Source organism: Polypterus senegalus, chromosome 9, assembly GCF_016835505.1.
Source record: "Polypterus senegalus isolate Bchr_013 chromosome 9, ASM1683550v1, whole genome shotgun sequence".
Lineage (NCBI taxonomy): Eukaryota > Metazoa > Chordata > Cladistia > Polypteriformes > Polypteridae > Polypterus > Polypterus senegalus.
The window spans coordinates 133460436-133487280 of record NC_053162.1 but is presented as its reverse complement, the minus strand read 5'-3'; the positions used below and the strand labels follow the sequence as shown (position 1 = coordinate 133487280).

Sequence of the window (26845 nt, the reverse complement as noted above, 5' to 3'; positions counted from 1 at the left end):
TGTACTAAACCCTCAGTTCCTATTCTTTGTCTTTCTCCATATAACCAATCACCACACGATTTGTGAAATTAAAACTAGTTATAAACCTAGATCTCAGAGTTTTCAGAACTTTAAAAAAAATTTTCGTTATACATGTTTAATTATGCCATCCATTCAGAGGTCCAAGCTTATAACTAGTTTTAATTTCACAAATACGTTTATCGTGTGGTGATTGGTTATGTGCAGAAAGAAAAAGGATAGGAACTGGGGGTTTAGTACATCAGATAGAGACATGAGTCTAAAAGAAAGAAAAAGTTGGTTCAATTGAAAAAGTGTTTTCAAAAGCTATACGCTCAGAGGTTGAGTGTTATGCTCGGCTGTTCAGTACTGCTTCTTTAGAAGAGTTTGACCCACGACCAGCTGTGGAATTCTAGCTGTCACCTGGCAACAGGCACATCACTCATAAAAAACCTGAAAAGTCATCAGCATCCACTTCTGCAGGACCATCAGTCCAGAAACCATGCAGTTCAGCTCAAGCAGAAATGAACAGCATTCCACCCATGCTGTCTGAGATAGTAAATATTCTTGGGGAGAAGATGTTGCAAGACAAAAGCTGAAGAACATGGCAGAAAATTAATCATGACAGTGTTCTGTTATGTAACTGTAAAATATGAAAAAAGAACAAGTGCAGCTAAAATGAAAGCATTGTTTATTAGCCAGTTAAAATAAGGGAATCTTTTATATAATATTCTAGAGCACGGCGGCAAAATACTACTCCCTGAAAGAACTTTTTTCAGTTTTAAAATGGAAAGCAGTTTTGGTATCAATAAAAGAGATCAGAAAAAATAAACTATTTTTCACTTTTGTTTATGGGCAAGTGAATTTAACTGGCGGACAAGTGGATTTTCTAAGTTTACATGTCCGTGGACAAGTAGAAACAAATTTGATTTCCACACCCCTGCGCAAACATTAACTGACGGCACTCATGGGGGCAGTATGGGGGAAGTGCCAGTACAGTATTGCCCACTTCAAGCACTGAAAGCTATTGTGAGCAAGCCAGAAAGTTCTTGAGTATGTAGGAGGACTTCCTTTAAGTAAAAATTATAGTCAACCCATTGAGTCTTCAACTTCAAAAATGATACAGAGTAGGACACATGAGTTTTAGATATCACATCTTTGAGGGGAGTTTTTATTTGAAATGACACTGAAGTGTACATCTCCAGTAACACTACGTCTGAAAAGAATCAACTGCTTGGCAGGATATACTGTACATCCGTGTGACCAGAGGTGGGTAGAGTAGCCAAAAATTGTACTCAAGTAACAGTAGTGTTACTACAAAATAATATTATTATTTAAGTAGATGTAAAAAGTAGTCATCCAAAAAATTACTCAAGCAAGAGCAAAAAAGTATTTGGCAAAAAGACTACTCGAGTCCTGAGTAACTGTTTGAAAATAATAAATGATTTCTTTTTTAGAAATGTTGCAATACAATACAATGCAGACAAAAATATAAAATAATGTGCAAATTCTGCTATTTCCAAATGATAAAATAAACAATAAGTAAAAATAAACATCTTAACAAAACAAAGATGCACAAATAACACAAAGTTCCAGATTTCAGTTTTTCACAACAAAGCTTTTGAAGCCAATACCTACAGTAGGTGGCATGTATGTTTGAATGGTGCAAACTACTTATAGAGACAAGATATACTGCACACTGACAGTATAATACTGTATATTCACTTTGTGGTGTAGCGGGTCTGCGGCTTCAAAAAAAAAAAAAAAAAAAGACTAATAGTAAATCTATAAAGCCACATGACCGCGTGGAGTTAATGAGGTAGTTGAAGCGATTTGCACCTACACGTGTGGGTGCAATCGTTCTCAATTGCTTCATTAGTTTCCTGCGGCATGTGATTAAGGCCCACAGAGACGGGAGTGTATATATACGGGTCAGCACAAAAAAAGAAGGGGGAATCAAAGAAAAGGAGAAAAGAAAAAAGCTAAGATGGAGGTCGGCCGAAAGGAGCACGTGGCTGCTGAGTCTCCGCCGGCTATGCGAGCAATGGGTGAGCCAGGAGAATGAGAAGGAGGTGGGCTGAGATCAGGAGGAGTTAGTCTGCATTTTAACCTCAGATTTTTAACAGATTTATTTATTAATTTTTTTATCCTCACTTTTCAGAATGATTTTTATGGATTTATATATGTACTAATTTTTAGAACACTGCACCATTGACACTTTGTTGATTTTACTTTTGTTTTGACTGGTTTTTAATAAAAGCACTTGAGCACTTTTTCCGCCATCCTCTTATTATTTATTTATTATTTAAAAAATGGCATCCCAGTAGACTGCTTAGTTCGCCTAAATGATAGATGGCCTGGAGATAATATCCCCACTAAGGTGTAGTCTACCATCAGAAAAGAAAGCTGTAAGGATAGTAACATGACACAGAGTGTGTTTTTTTAAAAAAAAATTCACACAGAAAGAACAGTCAATAAACAACCTTATAATTAAAACACCTATGATGTGACAGAATATATAAACTGGAATTTACAAATGATTACTTTATACCTTTGTATATAAAAGTGTATACAAGTGGAAAGGCCTCTCTAGGTTTAGTTCTAATAAGGGGGAATTCAGAATATAAAAATTACCAAAATAAAATTTCACACAAGAGAGGATATAAAAAGAATTAAAAGTGATAGTAAATTTTTCATCATACAGTATATCTTAAGTATATTTTGAAATGTAAAATTTTTAACTGCATTTAAAACACACATTTGTACTGTGAAGGATTACAATTAAAATGTTAATCTACTTGCATCTGATACAAGGAGTTTAGTAAAATATGTCCCTTCTGGACTTTATTTTTGAATTAGGATGTTTAAAAAAAAAAAAAAAAAAATCACATTTTTGTTACATTAGCAGCATAGGAAAGTGCCAACACAACACACAATGTTTTTAGTTTGTTCTTTACACACATGGAAAAAATAACACTTCATCATTACTTGCTATTTTCGTAAATAAAGAGCAACCTTGCTGATAAGCAATTACTTATAATACATATCTTTCAAATCAACAAAGGTAAAATCTTTAACGCACAAAATGTAGAGATGCAATTGTAAAAACAATACAAATCTACACCACTGTTTTCTAAAAAGTCAAAATTTACCATTAAAGATTGCTGGTTCCAATGTCCATACTCATAAATAACAAAGGCAGCACCCACTTGACAAACATAAATCTCTATATATAATCTTCATTTGGATCTTGATCTTTGTTTGTCCGCGAATGAATTAGAAGAAGCAGCACTAGATGGCAGTAGAGAGACAACTAAAACATAGGCATTGCATTAAGAATCTCCTCCAGACTTATACTACTGAAGACTACTGTAGTACTCCAGTCACACCTCAAAACACAGATATTCAAACTAAACAAATTGTTGTGCTTTAAATTAACTAAAGAGATCTTCATTTAGATCTTGATCTTTGTTTGTCTGCGAATTCCATGCATGCGTAGACCACCTTCCAGTTTAGTACGTTGTTGTTACTCACGGATGTCAACAATGTGCCAGAATAACGAAAAGGGTGGTGGACAGTGTTATGCTGGTTAGCTCCTGAGGCCTGGTTAGAGAATGGGATTGCCGAAGATAAAAGGTACATGCCTACGTAACATATGAATGAAAGAAAGTCAGTGGGCAAAATGAATGACAATGTAACAGCATGTTCCGGAAATTATTATTGTTATGTTGTAGCCGGCAAGTGCTGCACGTCTCACAGTTGTACCGTGGCTTGCTCACATGTCAGTGAAGTGATCCCTATTTATGCTTTAAAGAGCCTGGATACCTGTGTGTCCCCCTTTTATAACCATTGCTCCGTGTATATTGCCTTACTCTTTGGATTGCAACAAAGCAACCTGCGAGATTGGAGAAAGGTTGAGAAGAATCCTGAGAGGAAACGACAGCATCATGAAAACGAGACGGACTGTGAACGGACAGAAGCAGAAGTGCTCCTACACCATCACATAATTACTATTCGGACAGTAATTCCAAGTAGGCCGTTCCTATTCAATCAATATCCAAGGGTTTTCTTTTGTAATTTTGTTTCCCTTATAAAAAATCATAATGCTGTGCGACGAAGGGCCCAGTTCACGACTGGAAGCCGCGTTTAAACAGGGAGCCCTTCACAGACAACTTTAACATGTGCAACGTAGTTGGGCGCATATGGCTAGTAAGGTATAAACGTGTTAGGTGCATAAAACTGACAATGGATGGGGTACACTCTAATACCACATGAACTTTGTTTTATCAGTGATATGATTCTGAGCAATCACAGAAATTAATTAAAGTTAAAAAACAAACTTTTAAGCAAATACTGAAGCTACTTTCTACTTCAAGCTATTTTCATAAAAAAAAATAAACCTTTGCCTAGCTACAAAAAAACTGAAACCAATTAAAAATTCTGCTTTTATTTTACACATTAACAAAATTGTTGCAATCACACTCAGTTAAAATACTGACAAAGTGGAATTTTCCATGCACCACTTTTCCCAAATCAGGTGAGTTAATATTTCAGGATTTTAATGAGTGCCAAATTTGACCCCCCAAGTGTCACTCTTCACCAGTTACATAGGTCCTACTGCTACATGATGTCTCTGTGTAAAATGGTCATAAGTGCAAGGCAGGAAGACACCAGCCCATCACAGAATCAATTCAACAAATTACTACAATACTCATACTTCAGCCCAATTTGGACTTGCCAATTTGCCTAATCTTCATGCTTTTGGGAGGAACACTTAAGTTCTAGGTGGAAAAACCAAAGGAGAACAAGCACACCCCACACAGGTGACATCTTGGTGCAGTATTCAAAAACAAATAAACTCTGTATGTGTATTGCAGCACCACTAACCACTGCCAAAAAAATTAGTTTATCAAAAACCAGAAATCAAAATTTCTATATTATAACGCTTTCCAACATACTGTGAAAAAATAATAAAGGGTTGAGGGAGAGACACTCCAAACTTCTGTTTATATGCTATAACAGGTTTTAAAATTATGTATAAACACACAACAGTAATTCAAATTTCACTGTTCATTCCAGTCTATTCGAACAGTACATACCTCTTCATCTCAGTCAACCTCTCCTATCACTCCAGCTATTAGTGTTTGGGTCTGTTTCACTCCAGTATGTTGGTGTTTCATTCAGTTCAGAGTGGGAGTCTGGGAAATGACAAATTCATAATAAATTTATTGTCAATGTGTACGTAGTACAGTGAAATTTTTACTTGCAAGACTCCTCTGAACAAATGATAAAAACACAACATAAAACAAAATATACATATAGTAGCATGCCACAATTATATACAGGAAATGTGTTCTTATAATAGACTGTTCAGCAACCTTATGACCTTTTGTTAGACACTGTTCCTGAATCTACTGGTGTGTCTGTCAAATGGCTTGTACTAATTGCCAGAAGGGAAAAGCTAGAAAAAAGGGTGTGCAAGATGGCTAAGGTCTTGAATTATAGTGTTTGTCTTTGTAAGTCTGCTGGGTACCAATAATCCTGTGTGCTGCCTTCACCACTCTTTGCATTGATTTCCAATCATGAGTTAAATAGATGACATACGAAGATTTGATACAACTGGTGGGGATGGGCTGTTCGTGCTCCCGTGGAAGTTTGTGAGAAGAGATGAAGAAATGTGAACTGCGTCGAGATATCCCAGGAATAATATACATATTTTGCAAACACCTTCTTAGAGGATTCTCTTAAATACAGTATACCAAAATATTACCAGTCTAAAATGCAATTCACCAATATGATAAACAGAAGATATGCAAAAGGGGCATGTGTGCTACTGATCCCAGCCACAACCGTCAATATTTAACATGGAGTAGGGTGGACCTACTTCTTTTTTAGGTTAAGAAAATATAGGCACAGTAGGGCCCTGCTACTGAATTATCATGTAAAAATTTCTACCGAATCCATTAATGATTTGACCGAAGTTGGTTCATTTGGTTCAAATCATTAATGCTACCCATCATCAGAACAAAAATGACTTACTATTAAGTTTCTGATATAGATTTTGGAATAGGAACACACAAAGAGAGAAATGAATGTTTTCTTAGAGCACACCATAGGTAAAAACATATCTCATTACAAGCAGGAAAGATGTGTAACAAGGTTTCTGCAAGCAATCAAAATATTTGGTAAGGTTAAAGCAAAACAACTAAGAACAGTGACTGACTGTCCAATTAATTCAGGTAATTAAATATTGAACATTTTCATATTTGAGTGCAAACAATATCTGAAAATTATTTGCTTCTGATAATTTGCATTAAGTCACATGATAATTCAATTACCATCAATCTATTTTCAAACTAAAGGGCAGACTAACTCTCATTAACAACATTCACTCACATGGTAGACAATTTAGACTAACAACTAACCAATTAACCTAACAGTTTAGTTGTAGTTTGGTACATACAATATGACAGTAAGTAAAAGTTCAAATATATAGCAAAAAGAAACTGGAAATATGTACTGCAACTACAATAACAATGACAGGCAAACCAACATTTCAAGATACATTGGGATTACTGAATCTACATTAGAATACAAGGGGCAGTCAAAAAGTGCCCAGAATTATGAAATAGCAGGAGAGTGAGAGATTAGATTATGCACACATTGTTGAGGAGGGGAGTGCAGCACATTTGTAGACCAGTTACAACAGGTCTGGATTAATAATAATAATAATACATTTTATTTAATAGGTGCCTTTCTTAGCACTCAAGGTCACCATCTATATATATAATTCACTAAGACATTCGCAAGACAACCATGGAAAGCGGATTCACTAAGCCGCCGACAAGTTCACTAAGGCAAGACAACCATGGAAAGCACGCCGGAAGGGGCGTGGATTCACTAAGCCGCCGACAAGTGAGACACCTATGACGCACGCAGGACGGAGCCACCCCCACCAACTCCAAGCCCATTGGATACGACGACGACTTGCAGGGCCACACCCACCAACTCGGACGCGACGACACAGAAAAAATGGCGTCATTTATATTCGTCTGTCGTAGAGGCCACATGCAGTGCAGGTTAGGTTAATGTCATGTGCATGTCATGCACCTCCGAGCTACGTTGACTGTTCATAGAGGCATGTTTCTCGCGGAGGTGAATCGCCATATGCAGCGTGTGAAACGGTTTGTGAGGGGTACCCCATGATATCCTTAAAACAATCCTTTACAACTGAGGTTAAAGCACAATGAAGTAAGCAGTCTTTAAAAAATGATTTTTCGGTTACGACGCAGGACCGCGTGCACCATAGCAAATTGTTTTATACGCTACATACAGCTATTCGCATCCGCGACAAACATGAGTCTTCTTAGATGCTCCTGCAGGAACATGGAAGACGTTTTCCTGCCCACCAATACTCCTTTTTCACCGGCCGGCGTCTACCCTCGCTCTCTAGGCATTCACACTGCCTGCCCATTTGCCCGGACGCAAAAACTCACCGACCACCCAGTTAGTCCCTTTCGTCTGTGGTAACAGTCCACATGCACGTCTGAGCCACGCGGCGTTTGTTATGCCGCGGGTTCACTATTGTGTTGTATTCTGCTCTCTCCAGAGTTCCATCTTTTCATTCACTTTTTTTATTTTTTCTCCAGCCGTCTGGAGTTTTTTTGTTTTTTCTGTCCCCCCTGGCCATTGAACCTTACTCTTATTCGATGTTAATGTTGATTTATTTTGTTTTATAATTGTGTCTTTCATTTTTCTATTCTTTAATATGTAAAGCACTTTGAGCTACTGTTTGTATAAAAATGTGCTATATAAATAAATGTTGTTGTTGTTCACTTACTGTTGTATTCTCACACCAACCCGTTTTAGACATCCGTGTCTTTCTAGAACTGTTTAGCATTCAATAAATAATTATGCATGAGATTGACCGTGTGTCTACCCAGCGCAGAGAGGCGTGGGGAAGCCGTTGAGCCCCATTTGGGCTGCAAGCCGTGGAATTCCCACTAAGTGTGATTCATACGCTCCCACTCATTACGTCCCTACCCTTTGTGCACACGCCCCTCTTATCGTGGTTGGGTATCTTGGTGGATTATATATAGAAAAGCATCCAAAACCGAGGGGTATCCCATAGGGTCCTTAAAACATTCCTTTACAACTGAGGTTAAAACACAATGAAGTAAGCAGTCTTTAAAAACGGAGTTTTCGTTACGACGTATGACCACGTGCACCATAGCAAACTGCTTTACACGCTACATACAGCAATTCGCATCTGCGACAAACATGCGTCTTCTTAGATGCTCCTGCACTTTGTTCACACCCCCTTCTGCTACCGTGGTCGGGTGTCTTGGTGGATTATATATATATATATATACAAAGGCAGCCAAAACCGCACAGAGCAATGAAAAGTCTATAGTTCCATCTTTTCATTCACTTTCTGTTGTATCCTCAAACCCTCCCTTTTTAGACAACTGTGTCTTTACAGAAGTGTTCAACCATCAATAAATAATTATGCGGCGTTTGTTATGCCGCGGGTTCACTATTGTGTTGTATTTTGCTCTCTCCACAGTTCCACCTTTTCATTCGCTTACTGTTGTATTCTCTCACCAACCCGTTTTAGACAACCGCGTCTTTCCAGAAGTGTTTAGCATTCAGTAAATAATTATGCATGACATTGAGCGTGTGTCTACCCGGCGTGGGTAAGCCGTTGAACCCCTTTCGGGCTGCAAACCGTGGAATTCCCACTAAGTGCGACTCATACGCTCCCACTGCTTACATCCCAACCCTTTGTGCACACCCCCTCCCATCTTGCTACTACCGTGGCCGGGTGTCTTAGTGGATTATATACAGAAAAGCAGCCAGATCCGCACAGAGCAATGAAAAGTCTACGTCAGTCACACGTACATCTGGACTGTATAAAGACGACGACTCAAGTGACGAGTTGGAGGTGGGCACATGAGTGGGCAGTGCATACTGAACGAGAAAGCAGCAGACTAGCACGACGGACGGAGCTGAATGGACGTCCTTCTCCTCTCCTCCCGCTCCAACCTCCGTGCTGTGCACCCCCATCCCTCCATCTGGCAGGAGAAGGCGCGAGGACGGTCCGCCAGTTTTCAGTGGGACGATTGTGTGTTGGTTCATTCCGTGCATTGTTACAATGTTGCTTTTCTTGCTGATTTATTACATTACCGATTTTTCAAATGTAAATTTTTTCCCTGTGCTTAAAAATCATTAAAAAAACGGCCTGATTATACGGCGTATCGTACGCCGCGGGTTGGCTAGTACAATGAAATTAAACAACATTAATAAAATAAAAACAAAGAGAATGATGAATTAAAAAGCAATAATTACCAAACAAAGATAACAGACAGTAACAGTGCAAAATTCACAATTGGTATGCCAGTTTGAAAAGATAAGTTTTGAGGACAGTTTTAAAATGTGATATTGAATCAAGCTGACGAATATGAGAGGGAAGAGAATTCCAGAGTTTAGGAGCACTATGAAAGATGCTTGAGCTCCCATAGAACTGACTTTGATGTGTGGTACAGAATATAATGCTGCAGATGAAGATCTGTGTGAGAAAGAGGGAGTGCAAGTCTGTAGGAGATCAGTGAGGTAGGGGGGAGCAAGGTTGTGGAGAGCTTTAAATGTTAAGAGCAGTATTTTGTATTGTATTCTGTAGTTAACAGGGAGCCAGTGAAGTTCAGAGAGAATAGGCATAATATGTTCAGTGGATTTAGAACATCAGGTTATTATCCTGGCAGCAGAATTTTGAATAAGTTGTAAGCGATGGATACGTTTTTATGGGATGTCAGATAGAATATCATTACAGTAATCTATATGTGAGGTGACTAGGGCATTAACCAATACTTCAGTACTGTGTTGCGTAAGGGCAGGGCGAAATCTAGAAATGTTTTGGAGATGGAAGAAGGCAGTCTGAGAAACATTACTTATATGGGAAGAAAAAGAGAGAGTACTGTCAAGAATGATGCCCAGGCTCTTCACCTGGGTAGAGATGTTTGTGTTAATATTGTTAATTAAAATAGAAGAATGGTTAACCTTAGCAAGTGTGGATTTAGAACCAATGAGGAGCACCTCAGTTTTAATGCTCTTTAGTTGGAGAAAATTGTGAGTCATCCATGTCTTTGAGACATACCATAAGAGTATCAGGAGGGAAAACAGAAGTGAATTTAGTGGATAGATATAGCAATGTGTCATCAGCGTAACAATGAAATTTAATACCATGATGTCGGAAGATATTACCTATTGGGAAGATATAAATGAGAAAATGAAGCGGCCCCAAAACAATACCCTGTGGGGCTCCCTGAGTAACTACTGCATTCTCAGATTTAAAGCCCTTTATTTGAACAAATTGCCTCCTATCAGTGAAAACCATTGGAGGACAAGGCCGCAGATTGGTTTTGGCGTGTAGTATTGTTTTAATTACAGTTTCAGTTGCAGTTCGAACAACGTGCTAATATCAAGTTCATGTGCAAATTGTGAAATCAATTTCAGATAGAACCACTACCAAGTGAGTGTAACAGAATGTCTCTCTCTAACCTTGCTTAATGAGCTATGCTGTAAAGGTAAACCATAGGGGATTTATAGAGAGTTAATTCAGATACTGTTATGCTTTTGTCAGTCAAATATAATTAAATATGTCTTAAATTACTGTACAATACCAAGGGCTCAACACTAATTTTTAAAAGTTGTTACCAGCTTTGGCAACCAGGCATGAGTTTTTGGTAACCGAAACTAAAAATATGGTTATTATGCTTAACTTGTAAGTCAATGTTAGCCTACGTGAGTGAGTGTGGAATGAGTATGGCTTGTGACAAGATGGAGCCCTGGCCATGAGAAGTTCCTTACTTTTTGTCCATTATGTCAGAACAGGCTCTGTGTGTTGCAACTTTAAATCAGATTTGTGTTTAAAATGGAAGTATGAATGGAATATATCGAAATTACGATCAATAATACAGCTGAACCCAAATACTATTATTAGTCAGTTTTATTAACATTACTGAAATCTACATTGTTGTCTAAATTTAAGCAAGAATTAAAACACTGAGGAAAAATCTAAATAAAATGTTATAAATTGTTTCTTTTTTCATGCTTGTACTGAGAAGTAAAATTTTAAAAAAGTAAAAATAAATCAGAGTGGATAATGCTTATGTTAAACAAAACTTGCCATTAACAACTTATAATGACAATGATAAATGATAAGAAATATAGGTTGTTACGTGAAAGTACATTTGAGTAAATACTGAAGATGCATGTTAAAGAAATGCCACTGTAGTTTACCAGTATGTTGCTATGAAGAGAGTTGAGTCACAAAAATACAGACTACTTACTTATTATGACATCTTAAATTACATAAATTTTCATTAGTGGCCTGTTCAATGCGGCACTGGACCATTGTTACTTGATGCTTTCAGACATATGAGAATTTTAAAACGTTCATGTGTTATTGTTATCGTTATTGTGCTTCTCCAAGATGTGAATGTATTGCGATGTTTCTGTGTAATTATGCTTTAATTTAAATAAACTGCACTTGTCATACTGTATAGTAAACTTGAAGTGTACTTTATAATTATTTAATTAAATTCATTTAAATTCATTCTTTACTGTACAATTATAAATTAGGGATGCTCTGATCAGATTATTTTTGGGCTGATACTGATCGCCAATATCATGTTACTATCAGTAGATTTTTTTTTCTTTTCTATTTAAAAAATACATTTTACACTTGGCTCCTACATAATCAGAAATGACGAAGATTTATGTTCTGTATTAAAGAATTAACTATCCTCACAGGTGGTGTGGTGGTAGTGCTGCTGCTTTGCAGTAAGGAGATTGTGGGTTCACTTCCCGGGCACGCCCTGTGCGGACAGCGCTTTGAGTAGTAAGAAAAGCGCTATATAAATGTAAAGAATTATTATTATTATTGACTATTAATTACAAAAATACCAAACTAAAACCATAGGTGTTAACAGACTATTTTTATTAACAAAATTAAATTCTGTAGGTTTATTGATCAGTGACAATTAAAATACTAATACAAAATTTCCTGAAAATACATACTAACTAATAAAATATGAACAAAAATAATCATGCATAATACCTATAACATTAAAGACAATAAAGTGATTCTCATAACTAAAGCTTTCATATTTTGCAATGTCTTTTTCATAAACAAAAAATCACTATTTGTCTAACAAAAAAAAAACATTCTCACATATTAATTCAATGAATTGATATTGGCACTTAAATACTGCTTAAATGTAACCATTCATGTACGTATAGCTTTTATTTCTTTTTTTCCAGTGTACAAAGTGGACATTCCTAGTTCTTAAGGTGTAATTATAAATACAGAGTGTAATTTTAATTATGTAGTACTTGTTTCTTACAAAATGTATACTGTATAACACACACAAGTATTAAACAGTACAATCCTTAAAAAAAAAAAAACACCTTTAAATCTATCAAACGTTCATAACATGTTTATTAAGAAAATACAAGGCTAACATGCTGAATATGTTTACAAGTAAAATTTGTCTAACATGCCTATTGCATAATAAGCAACAATGTCAAATTCTTCATTATTTTTTCTTTTTCTAATTGAAAATGTGAGGCACTGTACTGAATACAAGCTCATTCACCATCAAAACTTAAACAAGCAGTGCCTGTTTTAATTAAAGTACAAACTATAAAGGCCTTGATTCATTAAAGTAGTTTTTCTTGCCTTTGTAGTTTCTTTAATATAAAGTCTGCTTTAATGCTTTGTTTTATAGGAAGTTCACAGCCAAAAAAGAGAAAATCGGCTACTTTAATACCTCATGTAAAGCTACTGTAAAGCTAAACTCATCTTTTGGGATCAGCCAATTTACTGATCACCAATCAAGTCTTTAATAAAAACTGGCAGCTAACTGATGAGAGGTTCACTAAATACGCAAAAATGTACTACCCTGCTATTTGGGACATTATCTGGAAAGAATAAATCAACTGAAAGCTTGCATAAGGACAGATTTAAAACTCAGTGACCTAAGTGCATTAAAGAATGAGAGGTTTTGCCATAGGATTTAATTTCCCAACTAGTTTTGAATACAAGTGAAGATAATATACTGTAGAACAATGTGAAAAATGTTTGTCATTTCCTACCTATTACAAACTTAAGCAGAAATAGAGTGGGTCTTTGTTCATTACCTTGAAAAAAAATCTACAGGCTGAACTTAACTGTATTTAAATAATTAAATGCTTTAAATCTTAAAAACATATTTGACCTGGTATTTTTTTTTATACCAGTTAAAATTCAAATTAAACACTAAACACCAAAAATTAATAAAACCTTACACAATAATTTTTTGCTCATGTATATGCATTTTCATAGGTATATATGCATCTTCCTCCAAAAGCGAGAAATAATAAAGTGATCTTTGAGCACAATGCATACTATTGAAGGGAGCTTGCCTGCCGAAATGTGTATGCTTCCAAACATCTGTGATCATTAAACCCATTCAATTCCATCTACCATTAGCTTCAACTTTGTGCCTGATGATGCCGTTATAAGCACCAGCTCAATATAATCCAAAAACGCTAAGACATATAAAATGAACAGATGGACCAACCCTTCCAAACATCACTGATACCATTTATTAGAACTGATCGTGACAGAAGGCTGGAGCTAAACTTGGTAGCATTGGGTACAAGGCAATAGACAATCCTGGATGAAGTATGATGCATTATCCTACTGCACAGTAGATGTCTGCTTAATGACAGATGCAGTAGTGCTAGAAAGAGTGCGACCCTTTTAGAATTTTCTTTGTTTCTACATATAAATGACCAAAAACATGATAATATTTTTATGTAAGTCCTAAAACTAGATTAACAGAACCCAAGTAAACAAATACAAAAGCATAATATTTTTTTCATTTATCTGAGGAAAATGATCCAGTGTTACACATTTGTGTGTGAAAAAGTATGCAAATCCTGACTTTCAGTAACTTCTTTGACTCACTTGTGCAGCAATAACTTCAACAAAACATTTCCAGTAACCGTTGTTCAGCCCTACATATCGGCTTAATGGAATTTTAGCGCTTCTCTCCTTGCAGAACTACTTCAACTCAAGAATTTTGGTGGGCTTCGTCAACTGCATGCTTTAGGTCCTTTCACAAAATTTCTATGGGATTAAGGTCAGCACTTTAACTCATGCACTCCAAAACATGATTTTTGTTTTACTGCTTTAACAATTCTTTAGTATAATCAGGGTCACTGTCTTGCTATTTAACCACATTCTCTTGTGCTTCAGTTCACGGACAAACCACAAATTCTAGAGAAAAATGTCAGGGTATAATTCAGAATTCATAGTCCCTGCAATAATGGTAATTCAATCCTTGTCCAGAGGAAGCAAAGCAGGCACAAACAATTATAGCGCTACCACCATGTTTCACAGATGGGATGAAGCTCTTATACAGGAATGCAACGTCTACTTTCCACAAAACATAAAAGTTCTCATTCAAGTCCAAAGCGTTCTACTGTGGCTAGATGAATCCAAAAAATATTCTTCCGATAACCTTCTGACTTAAACATGTGATCTTTAGCAAACCTTAGACAGGTAGCTATGTTCTCTCTATGCCATCATAATGTCTCTGGTATCATACTGATATAGATAGTATACCTTTAAAAGATATCAGACGGCTTACCTTAATTATTTTCTTAAATTGGGTATCGATAATTTAGGGGAATATGTGTTTAAAAAATATTACATTGACTAAATACTGACACGTTAAATTTATTTAGAACTGTATTGTACAAATTAATAAACTTGTAATTTATTAAATTTGAATTAGTTATTTGCAGTTTTATAATTAAGTGTGACATAATTAAACATTCTAATGGATTTGTTTGTGTGTTCTTGCATGCAAATAAAATTATTACAATTAAAATTTTCATGAGCTTAATTTTGTAGACCTGTGTTGTTAGTCTATTAGTAGCAGACAAATGCAGAATCCATTATAAAGTTCAAATCCATAAAACCCTTGAAACTCCTGTCCTATAATGCTTTTGATTAAGGTGTTTGCTCAGGGTCCAGAAGAGTCAAGAGTTCAAGCTGTCTATACTACATGCTAATCTCCTTGGCATTAACTCAGAGGGTGACTCAGGAGTGGATGCTGTGTAAATATGGTTATTCCAGTATAATGATCCATTAAGTTTGAAAAACTCTTGAAAGTATCCTTCTGCCACTCAGTGTACGAAATATAACCATGTTGCAAAAACATGAATATTTCTAAGCATTTTGCCACTCAAAGTTAACTCATCAATATTTATGACTGGGGTGATGCCTTCAACCAAAATACAATGGCATTTAATGAGGACTTGTAAAGCCTGTTTTAGAACAAACTGAAACATTAATTAATCAAGCAATAATGATGACAATGTGAACCGGTCATCAGGCATTGCCAATGATAGTGAAACTGATGTATACAGCATCATACAAGCTTAGCTAACCAGCATGATATAGCCAGTGAATTTGGTCACCAGAAGAATCACTGTGGTGCAAGTAGGTGTGTGGATAAAAGGCAAAATGACTGCAATCAAGAGGAAGGACAAGAAAGATATTAGCCCCCTGAGCCCTGCTGTTCACAAAACAGCAACCATCATTCATGTCAGGGGGAATGTGGAAGTCACTAAACCTTGCACTGTAGTAACCTAAAATAACACAAGCAGCACAACTTGTGGTGTGCAAGCACTGACATTAAACTCCCTCATGCTCAAATTCAAACAGCAGAACAAAAATATAAGTGCACAAAGAAACATGCCCCCCCTTCCCAATTGCATCATCAAGCTGTGCTTTGTAACCAATCAAACATACAACATGAACTAAATCAGAATCAGTATAACATCAGACACTAGGCACACCTTTCCTTCTGTATTATGTTGACATTTTGGTACTTACATGTTTCTTTAACATGTAATAACTTTTTAAAAGTTGAAAAAAACTTCAATGTTTTTCACTAATTTTTCTGGTGGTAAACGTAACACTAAGGAGGCTACATAGCTTTTGTGAATTGCTGCAATAACCAGGGTACACTCTAATGCAGTTCATAGTGATTAATGATGACGTGTGCTCCCTTGCAGTTACCGGTTATCTGTATTTTGCTAAAATGATGTAGCATGTAGCTTTGTGCCAGTGTCTAACCCAGAGTTGAACATTGCACGCCTAATTATCAGGAAAAGCCCAGACTGCCCACAACCAAGAACTAGAAAAGAAAATTAGTTCAAGAAGTTTTTTGATGGATAGATAAAATTTGATTTGGTCCTTTTCTAATCATTCTCCATCCCAAATGCACTAGTAATGCCTGTTTTCCAATAAGGTGCACTTGACTGACACAGTATCTTCTTAAGGGGGCAAAGTGTTTGATCGTTCGGCACTACTAAGCTTATGCAGCATATTAAAGCAGTCATATTTAATACTTTCTTGCATGTCCCTTGCATACAATGACTTCTTGAAATCTGCGATTCACAAACACCCTAAGTGGTCAGTATAGTCTCTGATGAGGCTCAGCCCAGTCTCTAATGCATGCACAATTGGAATTAAATGGCTTGGCCATTCAAGAATTTTCCATTTTGTTTAAGTTTAAAAAAACTTGTGTTGCCTTCGCAATAGGTCTGGGATCATTATCTTGTTGCAGGATGAAGCACTGTCCAATGAGTTTGGAGGAATTTACTGGAACTTGAGCATATATTTCCACATAGCTCAGAATTAATTGTGCATTTGCTGCTAGCAGTTACATCATGAATTAAGATAATCAAGCTAGTACCTGCAACAGCCATACATGCCCAACGTATAACACCCTCAACAACATGTTTAACAGATTAGGTGGTATGTGATGGATATTGGGCAGCTCCTTTTCACCTTCACATTTTGCTCTTGCCATCACTCTACAGGTTAATCTTTGTCTTGTCTGTCCATAAGACCTCTTCCTAGAATTCTTTAGGTTCTTTTAAGTACTAGTCACAAACTAATCTAGCCATCCTGGTTTTGTGGCTAACTAGCGGTTTGCATCTTGCAGTGTGGCCTCTGTATTTCTGTTCAAGTTGTCTTCTACAGATAGTAGTCTCTGACACATCTACATCTGCCCCCTGAAGGCTGCTTCTGATCAGTCTACAGGCATTTGAGGCTGTTCTTTACCATAGTGAGAATTCTTCTCTCATCTGCAGTGGAGGGATTCCTTTGCCTAACAGTTTAGTTGTGATTAATGAGCTCCCAAATGTGTTCTTTCATCTTAATGATATTCCAGGTAGTTTATTCGATCCTAATGTTTTACCAATATCTCTAAAGCATTTGTTCTTGATTTTCACCTTCGTAATGGCTTCTTTGACTTTCACTGGCACAGCTCTTGCCAGACATATCGGTATCTTATGCTTGCAGTAATGAAGCCATGAAACACATCTGAGTAATCACAAACAATCGTAAGGCCAATTGTCCCATATGATGCCCTGATCATCATGTATAAAAAGTGTTGTAATTTCTAGATGTAAATATCTTTCAATTAAAGTCTGCAAAGTCCACATTAATCATGTCTAAATTGTTTGATTTGTAATTTTAAACTGTGGAGCTGAGGGTAATTCAATTCCGGAAAAAATGTCTCTTTGCCCCAAACATTGTGGAAGGTACTGTAGCTTTTAATACTACATAGAATGCCCATTAAAATCTTTCAGCACTGGACTTCGCAGAATCTGACACACCCATACTAAGTAAACACAAATTTAAAAATATCATATGATTTGTAAACACACTAAATTCAATACTGGGTTGTGTAGACAGAGCCATACCAAAATTACTAGAGCTGCTGAAAAAAGAAACACACTCATACAACAACTTAAAAAAAAAATGTGCATAATGCCAAAGAACATAACTTGCATCGAAAAAAAACGCTGGTCTCTATGGGCTTTATGGTGAAATACAGCAAATGCTTTACAGTCTAACGCCTCAGCCTTTGTAGCAAATGTACTTTCATTAAATAAATACAAAAGTATAATGTGCTTATATATAAACATACTGTATAAAGACTGCCATCAAATTACTTTCAGGTAGAGTTGTTTTCATCTGTATTATTAGAAGGCTGTACTCTGGCAGAAAAAACAAACTTTTACAAAATTGACACCAGCATGAATATCAAAAGAGATTTATACTTTTCTAAACCTGGCAATGAATTATCTATAAAATGAACCATGAACAGCAGCACGAACACTCACCACACCTCTGATTCCATCAGTTTGCAGCAGTCTCCAGACAACTGGAACAATCGCACAAGTGCTAGTCGCACCCACCAAGCTTTCACTATTGTCCTGCTATGAAAAAAAAATTTTACTCAGAAATTCAGAATTCACACTGAATAGTTACAAGAACCGGCAAAGGTAGGGAAGGCGTTATAAAGTGGGCACGTACCACTCGCCTCAGTCCTTGCAGTTTTTACCAATTACACTTATTCCTGAGCCCCGTGTAGCTTCGCCTTAGCGGTTTCACTTTTTTCTTTAATGTTGGTCTTATGTGCAATTTAGACACACTGGGGCGGCCTAACTATTGTACCCCAAACTAGACTACCCATCCAGTACCCACTCTTACCAAGGATGCCCGGTAGTTCTTAAATTATGTGCAGCTCATGCGGTTACTGCAAACACACATTACGTCTTACTATTGCATACATATTTACCCATCTAATTTAACTTGAACAAAACATTGATACAACTTCTATACACCGGTAGGAGTCCTCCCATTAAGAAATGTACTCAAGCATTTCTCCAAATATAGATAAATAACCCGCCTCCAACAATACGATAAGAGGTTTACTTGTTGTCGAAAACCGAGCTCTTTCGAAATACAAAAATACAACAAAAGAAACTGTCAATGCAAAAACCTTACCCCTTTCTAAAGAGACATTAAAACTCTTCCTTCCCCCGCAGAAGCAGAAAAACAAGGTTCTCCTACACGCATGCGCTCTGACCTTCCGAACCCGGACGTAACGCCTGTTTTTCTAGGTAATAAAGAAAGGCGAAGCGAAGTTGGAAGACGCCATGTTGAGTGTGGCAAGACTAGCGGGGCACTCATATACAGCATAAAGTAAGTCGCATCCAGACTGGGCAATGCTTATCCCTGTTTTTAAAGAATTTAAAGCCGTTGATTTTTTATGCAATATAACTTTCAGATATTTGATTTGTAACCCCTTTTTGTGCCTTGTAAATCTATTAGTAGAAATACCAAGGTTTGCTTTAGAAATGTAATAATCTCAGTTCTTCTTAATCCAGGTCTGGGTCATGGGGATCAGAAATGTACCCTAGGAGCATTAGGTTCTAAGAAAGGAACCAACCTCAGTGAGGCCCCATTCAAGTATAAGGGAACACTCCTGAACATACAATTTGGGGTATATGCAGACATACAGTCTTAACCCAGGATGCTGAATCAGTGAGACAGTAGCAATGACCACTGTGCCACCATTCTAATCAGGTTTGTCTGTTTACTATTTATGATACCAATGGTGAAAAGTAGCAGTAAACAGATCTGATAGATTTGGAAATTAAGAAAATATTTATTTAAAATTTTTTTAAATGTCTAAGTGATATTGTTTGTAAATACATTTTGTAGTCTTGTATTAACAATTGCCCATAAGAAAATGGATTTATTAGTCTGTTTCTGTTGTATTTAAAGTTATGATAGATAGGTAACCGAAACAAATACAAAGATAGATAGACATACACTATAGTCTGAATACACACCAAAACAACTAAGAAAGAAGAGAATTATAAACAACAAAAAACAGTCACGGTCACAGTGAGGCATTACGCAGGTGTATGCTGTTCATATAAAGGAGCCCCAGCAGTGCTTCTTGATACATTTCTACTGAATAATTCATTGGCTGAAAGTCCTTAGTGCAAGTGGGCCAGTGAAAAAATGTGTAGTATTGTTCATAGTGGCACTCAGTTTTGTTTTAATCTCTGCTTTGTTGCTACCTTCACGGGGCTCAGAGTGTGTCCCATAACTGACCCTGCCCTTTTTAATTAGATTGTTGATTGGGTGGGCCTCGTTTGAAGTGATGTTACCAGCCCATCGCACCGCAGCGAGTTGAAGAACCTGTAATGGATGTCACTATCCACATTAAAGGAACACAGTTTATTAAGAATAAAGAGTCTGCTCTGCCCTTTCTTACATACTTCCTCTGTGTTGCAAAGTCAGTTCCACCTGTCATTGATGTGGCCCCCCAAATACTTGTAGGAGTGCACCACGTCAACATTCACTCCTAGAACAGTGACCGGACGTAGTGACTGTTTGATGCAGTGAAAGTGAATAACCACTTCTTTGATTTTGCTGATGTTAAGTTGTAGATAATATTTTTTGCACCAGTAAACAAAGTCCTCCATCTGACTCCTATACTCTCTCTCATCACCTTTATCAGTACACCCCATCTGAGAATTTCTGCATGTGACATGTCCTGGTATTAGATTTATAGTCCGAGGTGTACAAAGTGGAGAAAAAAGGAGACAGGACTGTGGTGCTCCAGTGTTGATTGCATCAGACACACTGTCCTCAAGTCTCACAAACTGATCTGCCCAACAGATAGTCCATTATCCAGGACACCATCAGCTTATCCACCTGTAGATCTCTGAGTTTACCCCTTAACAGGGATTGCTGGATGGATTTGAATGCACTGAAGGAAAGAAACTTATGCTTTAACAGGACAAATCAGTAATCAGGCAGGAGAAAAGCTGTTCATTGTATATTTTAATTACTCTTCGGTAAAATGCCTTAGAGGGATTATTCTTCAAAAACAGTCTGTTACAGCATGGTCGGAATGATCAGAGAAACAAAGAATAGAGGTTATTTTATAAACTATTGAATTAACATACAGTTAGGTCCATAAATATTTGGACAGAGACAACTTTTTTCTAATTTTGGTTCTGTACATTACCATAATGAATTTTAAATGAAACAACTCAGATGCAGTTGAAGTGCAGACTTTCAGCTTTAATTCAGTGGGTTGAACAAAAAGATTGCATAAAAATGTGAGGGAAATAAAGTCTTTTTTTAACACAATCCCTTTATTTCAGTGGCTCAAAAGTAATTGGACAAATTAAATAACTGGAAATAAAATATTCATTTCTAAAACTGTACTTGGTTGAAAACCCTTTGCTGGCAATGAAAGCCTGAAGTCTTGAACTCATGGACATCACCAGATGCTGGGTTTCCTCCTTTTTAATGCTCTGCCAGGCCTTTACTGCTGCAGCTTTATGTTGCTGTTTGTTTGTGGGCCTTTATGTCTGAAGTTTAGTCTTGACAAGTGAAATGCATGCTCAATTGGGTTAAGATCAGGTAACTGACACTGGCAGCCATGCACGCCCAAACCGTCATACTGCCTCCTGCCTACAGATGATGTGGTATGCTTTGGATAATGAGCAGTTCCAAGCCTTCTCCATACTTTTTTCTTGCCATCATTCTGGTATAGGTTTATCTTGGTTTCATCTGTCCAAAGAATGTTTTTCCAGAACTGTGCTGGCTTTTATAGATGTTCTTTAGCAAAATCTAATCTAGCCTTTCTAATCTTGAGGCTTATGAGTGGCTTGCACCTTGCAATGCACCCTCTGTATTTACTTTCATACAGTCTTCTCTTTATGGTAGACTTGGATATCGATATGCCAACCACCTGGAGAGTGTTGTTCACTTGGTTGACTGTTGTGAAGGTGTTTCTCTTCACCATGGAAATGATTCTGCGATCATCCACCACTGTTGTCTTCCATGGACCTCCAGGTCTTTTTGCGTTGCTGAGTTCACCAGTGCTTGCTTTCTTTCTTAGGACGTACCAAATTGTAGATTTTGCCACTCGTAATATTGTAGCAATTTCTCAGATGGGTTTTTTCTGTTTTTGCAGCTTAAGGATGGCTTCTTTCACCTGCATGGAGAGCTCCTTTGACCGCATGTTGTCTGTTCACAGCAAAATCTTCCACATGCAAGCACCACACCTCAAATTAACTCCAGGCCTTTTATCTGCTTAACTGATAATGACATAATGACGGACTTGCCCACACCTGCCCATGAAATAGCCTTTGAGTCAATTGTCCAATTACTTTTGAGCCCCTGAAATGAAGGGATTGTATTAAAGAAATACTTTAGTTGCCTCACATTTTATACAATCATTTTGTTCACCCCACTGAATTAAAGCTGAAAGCCTGCACTTCAACTGCATCTGAGTTGTTTCATTTAAAATTCATTGTGGTAATGTACAGAACCAAAATTAGAAAAACGTCTCTGTCCAAATATTTATGGACCTAACTGTACTGTGTCAATCAATGCATACATTTTACTTTGGTTGGTTCAATGGGTTTATTCCCAAATTACTTGTACAGTATAAAATAATTATATTCTGGTGCATTCTGGTTGTTTACAGGACATCTGCTGACTTCTAAGTCATATCTTAGTCATCTTTCAGTACATTTTGTTGTTCACTTGACCTATATCTGGTTTCTGGATATGCCTGAACAGGTTTCTGACATCTATTAACCCTTTATGCTATTTCTTTAATATGAATGTTATGTTTTAATATGGAAAGCATATAATAACACTTTATCATAATTGACTATGTGACCTCGCATTTCTTCCAACTGACTTTGTGACCCCACATTTCTTCTACACTCCCCCTTGGAACTGAAGTCCCACTAAATTTGTAAGAACCAATTTCCTACTTTAGCTCTATTTCTATTTTGCATAAGTCACGTGGGTATCAAAGACCAAATATACCTGCCCCCCTCCAGACAGTAGGAAGTAAAGATCCCTGCTTTCTTCAGTAAATCTCAGATTTGTGTACAATAACCTTGTAACTTTGAGTATGATGATAAAGATAGTTTTATTTCCTTCTTATTCAATAAATTTTAGCTGTGTTGGTTCACAAAAATATAACTAGCACCATATTTCACTGGCTTATGTCAAAGTCACACTTAAAGAGGGTTGTACACAAGCTTCTTACTGATGTTAAAATCTTCTGCCACCGCTGGGATTGTTGGTTTATATCTGGGCTTTCTGATTTCACAAATTGAGTACTCACCCCTCCATGCATAAGACACTCAGTCTCTGTTGTGTCAAATTATTTTTTTGTCCCAAAAAGCCATATTTGTCCTGTATTGCCACCAACTATTTGTCTATATTGCCTTAAGTACCCCAGTTCTTAAAAACACAACTGTTCGTATTATCCCACAAACTTAATTTCCATTATACCATGTTCTACAAACTTTAAAGGTTTGTACTATACCATGTATCTAATCTAGCATGTTTAAATCTTAAAACCCAATATCATACTATTTGTGTGCCAATACTGGATCTAATCCTAAAAAACCTAATATCATATGATTTTTGTCCTAATGTTGTATCTAATCCTAATGCAAAGTTCCCATTACATTATGTGGTGGATGACCTGGGCCTCTGCCCAGCCAGGTTGCCCCTATAATGGAAGGTCCAGAGGAGAGAGCATATCCAGACCATTACCTCCCTTGCAGCACTAGAGGGCAGGCCCACTGGCATGCAGGAATGCCACAGATATGCAGCATAGAAGCTCAACCCTGCTGGGGCCCGTGGCCACTGCCAGGGGGCACCTGGAGAACTGTGAAGGCCTTGTTTGGAACACTTATGTCATACCTGGAAGTGCTGCTGGAAGTAGGTCAATGAGACCTCCAGGTGCCTTTTAAAGGAAACCAGCGTAAACTACTCCAAAAGCTGGCGTTGGAAGGAAGCAGACGAACTTCAGGGATGAGTGGAAAAGAGAGAGAGAGAGAGAAAGAAAGAAAAGACTGATCTGTGCACTTTGGTGCTCTGGGGAGTGAAGAAAAGCACTTCCCCAGTCTTGAATAAAAGTACAGTTGTGCTTGAAAGTTTGTGAACCCTTTAGAATTTTCTATATTTCTGCATAAATATGACTTAAAACATCATCAGATTTTCACTCAAGTCCTAAAAGTAGATAAAGAGAAACCAGCTAAAGAAATTAGACAAAAATACTATACTTGGTCATTTATCTATTGAGGAAAATGATCGAATATTACATATTTGTGAGTGGCAAAAGTATGTGAACCTCTAGGATTAGCAGTTAATTTGAAGGTGAAATTAGAGTCAGGGGTTTTCAGTCGATAGGATGACAATCAGATGTGAGTGGGCACCCTGTGTTATTTAAAGAACAGGGATCTATCAAAGTCTGCTCTTCACAACACGTTTGTGGAAGTGTATCATAGCAAGAACAAAGGAGATTTCTGAGGACCTCAGAAAAAGAGTTGTTGATGCTCATCAGGCTGGAAAAGGTTACAAAACCATCTCTACAGAGTTTGGAATCCACAGTCAGACACATTTTGTACAAATGGAGGAAACTCAAGACCATTGTTACCCTCCCCAGGAGTGGTCGACCAACAAAGATCACTCCAAGAGCAACGCGTGTAATAGTCGGCGAGGTCACAAAGGACCCCAGGGTAACTTCTAAGCAACTGAAGGCCTCTCTCACATTGGCTAATGTTCATGTTCATAAATCCACCATCAGGAGAACACTGAACAACAACTGTGTGCATGGCAGGGTTGCAAGGAGAAAGCCACTGCTCTCCAAAAAAAACATTGCTGCTCGTCTGCAGTTTGCCAAAGATCACGTGAACAAACCAAAGGGCTATTGGAAGAATGTTTTGTGGACGGATGAGACCAAAATAGAACTTTTTGGGTTAAATGAAAAGCGTTGTTTGGAGAAATGAAAACACTGCATTCCAGCATAAGAACTTTATCCCATCTGTGAAACATGGTGGTGGAAATATCATGGCTTGGGCCTGTTTTGCTGCATCTGGGCCAGGACAGCTTTCCTTTATTGATGGAACAATGAATTTTGAATTATATCAGAGAATTCTAAAGGAAAATGTCAGGACATCTGTCCATGAACTGAATCTCAAGAGAAGGTGGGTCAGCAAGACAACAACCCTAAGCACACGTTCTACCAAAGAAGAAGAGGAATAAAGTTAATGTTTTGGAATGGCCAAATCAAAGTCCTGACCTTAATCCAATCGAAATGATGTGGAAGGACCTGAAGCGAGTTAATGTGAGGAAACCCACCAACATCCCAGAGCTGAAGCTGTTCTGTACGGAGGAATGGGCTAAAATTCCTCCATGCCGGTGTGCAGGAATGATCAAAAGTTACCGGAAAAGTTTAGCTGCAGTTATTGCTGCAAAGGGGGGTCACACCAGATACTGAAAGCAAAGGTTCACATACTTTTGCCACTAACAAATATGTAATATTCAATCATTTTCCTTAATAAATAAATGACCAAGTATAATAATTTTGTCTCATTTGTTTAACTGGTTTCTCTTTATCTACTTTTAGGACTTGAGTAAAAATCTGATGATGTTTTAGGTCATATGTATGCAGAAATATAGAAAATTCTAAAGGGTTCACAAACTTTCAAGCACAACTGTATGTTGTGTGCTACACTTGTTTCTCTGCCTGTCTGGTTAGGGTGGCTTTACGCACACCAGTGGTCCACAATTAATACTATTACAGAATGTAAAACTTACATTCTTCATGAAAAAGAGTAGTCAAACAAATAGAACATTGTGCTTGTTTCAAGAGTCTTCCAGTTTCACTTTTCTTCACCTTATATTATTAGATTTAAGCATTTACCTCTAGTGTCACTAGTCCCAAAACACTTATTTACCATACTTTAAATTTACTACCATTCTTCATAGTTAACATACAGTAGTTTCCCTTTATGTTAGACTGTATTATGTTAAGCACTATATTATTCATTGTGTTATTAAAATCAGTAACCAAGTAAGCTTAAATTAGACTGACTTTTAACTTGTGGTGCTGCAATTGCTAATAATCATGTATTAAATTTTGATTACCAGTTCAAATTAAATGCAAACATTAATCCTTGCAACTTTTTTTCCACTACGCATCAATAGACTTACTAGAAACATCTATCGTAAAATATTTACTCTTTACTTTTAGTGCCGACCATGTTATGCTAATCACATTTTCTAAACTTGTTCAATTATACTATCCCAATTGCCTATATAGGTTAAACCCAAAACGATTTAAATTCATAATAATTGTGCAGTATTTCAATTAATAAGCAATAGTTACAAATACTCAAAATACATCTTGCTTATGAATTAAAAGAGTTAATTTTGCCTTGCTGTGCTTGCAGATAACTAGCCATTCCTCCTATACCTTCCATAAATCAAGATTAGTTTTTCCTTGAAAGATGTTGCTGCAAAAACGAAATAGGGTGTGGTTACAACTTCTAGGGTAAGAAGAATTCAAGTACTTGATCAACAACTGTCATAAAATTACAAATGAGTGGACAAATAAGGCAAATCTGGGACAGTTAAAGTGGCAAAGAACATTGAACCTTGCACATTAATATCTGAAACTCTTTATCTAATGAATGAGGCTCTGGTCTAGATGCCATGCAGTCTACCCTCTACGATTCTGGACCCATTATGATCTTTTAGTGTCAACCATCACCAGTGCAGTTTGAGTTGTTAGCAGCAGGAACCTTTGGACTGGAATTGAAGTATGTTGTCCAGTAGTTAATTGGTAGATGGCCTGCTCCTCAGCTTGATCCCCTGTCTAGTATGGCTTGTTTCTCCTTGGAGTCGAGTGATTCATTCATTTGCAGACCTTTAGCACAGCTCAGTTTCTGGGTTCAAAGTCAAGTGCTGTCATCAACAAAGTGCTATGTGAAAGACATCTGGCAGTGCAACCCAGCTGAGACGCCCCTAAAATGGAAGGAATGGGTGAAGGCAGCTACTTGTTGACACTGCCAAAACACTAAGTGTCAGCTA

At 37.2% G+C, this 26845-nt stretch overlaps 1 protein-coding gene across 7 annotated transcripts in view; it reads right to left on the bottom strand.

The window, feature by feature from the left end:
• Positions 1-19015, bottom strand: part of usf1 (upstream transcription factor 1) — an 84196-nt gene extending 65181 nt beyond the window's left edge. For 2 of the 7 annotated variants that reach the window (XM_039763926.1, XM_039763928.1), the window contains exons 1-3: positions 18917-19011; positions 18250-18345; positions 5097-5195 (exon numbers count right to left, since the gene is read on the bottom strand). In XM_039763926.1, the coding sequence (XP_039619860.1) occupies positions 5097-5104 (8 nt within the window). In that variant the 5' untranslated portion in view covers positions 5105-5195; positions 18250-18345; positions 18917-19011. Of the gene's footprint in view, positions 1-5096; positions 5196-18249; positions 18346-18916 lie in introns of all 7 variants that reach the window. The other 5 variants (XM_039763923.1, XM_039763929.1, XM_039763927.1 and 2 more) reach the window with 4 other exon arrangements.
• Between the last annotated feature and the right edge of the window lie 7830 nt (positions 19016-26845).